The 1,768-nt window shown below is 48.5% G+C and overlaps 1 protein-coding gene across 1 annotated transcript; it reads left to right on the top strand.

The window, feature by feature from the left end:
- Positions 1-127: 127 nt before the first annotated feature.
- On the top strand, positions 128-1,107 carry K452DRAFT_321533 (uncharacterized protein; the record flags this gene model as incomplete). The annotated part of the gene is made up of 2 exons (XM_033544402.1): positions 128-309; positions 985-1,107. The coding sequence occupies exons 1-2, from the start codon at positions 154-156 to the stop codon at positions 1,105-1,107; spliced, it is 279 nt and encodes a 92-aa protein (XP_033393569.1). The 5' UTR covers positions 128-153.
- Between the last annotated feature and the right edge of the window lie 661 nt (positions 1,108-1,768).

Raw genomic sequence — 1,768 nt, 5'->3', positions numbered from 1 at the left:
ACCCCTCCACCACCGCCTGCCTAATCGGGTAAAGCGCCCGGCAGAAAGCCAACTTCGCAACGTCACGTCTTCGCGTGTGCATCTCGCAACAACACCTCTTCGCGCCCACCCACCCACTTACGCCCGCCGGGCACGCTGCTGCAGGGCCTCACAATGCCTTACGACCTTGCTGCTCCGCCTGAGGGCAATCACCCCTCTGCTGACACTGCTTACGACTTTGCAACGGCCTTCGGGCTGGCCTATAGTTATGCTATTCGCAAAAACAGATCCAACTACACCAAGCGCTCTAAAATCTTGAAGAAGATCACTGTCGGCTGCGATCGCTCGGGCACCTACGAGTCCTAGGCACACGTTAAGGCGACTGGTACGAGGAAGCTCGATTACCCTTTTTAATTCGTCCTCCGCAAGCTACCCGACGATACTTAGCAGCTCGAACCTGCTGATGCCACGAAACCTTATAACTATAAGGCCTTTAAGGACCCGAAGGCTCACCCCTCGCATCGCAAAATGACGATTAAACAACAGCAGCTGGTTTAGGCGCTTAGTGTTGCTAGCCGCCCTAAGCAAATTCGTGCCTAGCTGATTTATGAAGACCCCGAATGCTTAATCACTGACTCTAATATTAAGAACCTTCGTACGAAGGTGAAGAGACAGCGCCTCTATAGACTTATAAGCCTGCAGGCGATGTTGAGAGAGCTTATGCAGGACGACGAGTGGGTTGTTAACTATCAACTTGACGCAGAGAGCTACGCCCACACTGTGTTTTAGGCCTATAAGCGCTCGCTCGAGCTACAGAGGCGCTAGAGTAAGGTGATAATGCTAGACTGCACGTATAAGTCGAATAAGGACGACATCCCGCTGCTTTATATTATTGGAGTCTCACCTATAGGCCGCCCATTCTCTATTGGGTTCTGCTTACTAGCGAAGGAGGGCGAAGTCGAATATTTATAGGCTATTAAGTAACTTGCCGCTTATATTACGCAGCCTGGAGTCTTCGTTACTGACTGCGAGTTGGTACTGAAGAACGCCCTCCGCAAGCACTACGAGCACGTCTCGCAGCTGATATATATGTGGCATATTGCTAAGAATGTCGGTATTAAGATTTAGAAAGCCTGGGCACATGACGAGGAGGAGGACGAAGCTATAGGTAATGATATTGAGGAGCTTCGCAACGAGTGTAAGAGACACTTTCACGCTCTAGCAGACGCTCGTACTGTTAATGAATTTAATACACACTTTAAAATGCAGACACCTCTCGCACTAATAGGAGCGCTATAACCAGCGCCCCTAGAACCTCGAAAATACTATCAAACGAATCAGCACAGCCTACTTACTTTGCAGACTAACTTGCACCAGGCCGTAGGCCTTAGTTGTTGTATTAACTGCGGGTAAAAACCTCCCTACCGGTTCCCCTAGTAGACAAAATTTTCGGCGTTCCCCGCCAAGACACCGTATAGACCCTATCCTATCTCTACCCCAGGCAGACTTCCTAGCCCGGAATAACACACCTCGGGCAAATACTATAGCAAAAACACAAGTCCGGGTTCTTAAACCCCCTACTTTTCTCGTCGAATACTACATCTTCGGCCAACTTACCCCTATAGTCTAAAACCAAGTTTCTTATAAAATTCGCTTTGGAATTAAACCAACTGAAAACACCTTCCGCTACTAGTTTCAAATAATAAAAATTATCTTTAACCAAAGAGTCTACCAACGCCTAAGGAAAGAAATCTCAACGCCTATTCCTAGGCCATCTACCCCACCCCTT

This window comes from Aplosporella prunicola (assembly GCF_010093885.1).
Source record: "Aplosporella prunicola CBS 121167 unplaced genomic scaffold K452scaffold_26, whole genome shotgun sequence".
Lineage (NCBI taxonomy): Eukaryota > Fungi > Ascomycota > Dothideomycetes > Botryosphaeriales > Aplosporellaceae > Aplosporella > Aplosporella prunicola.
This window is presented reverse-complemented; position numbering and strand designations above follow the sequence as displayed.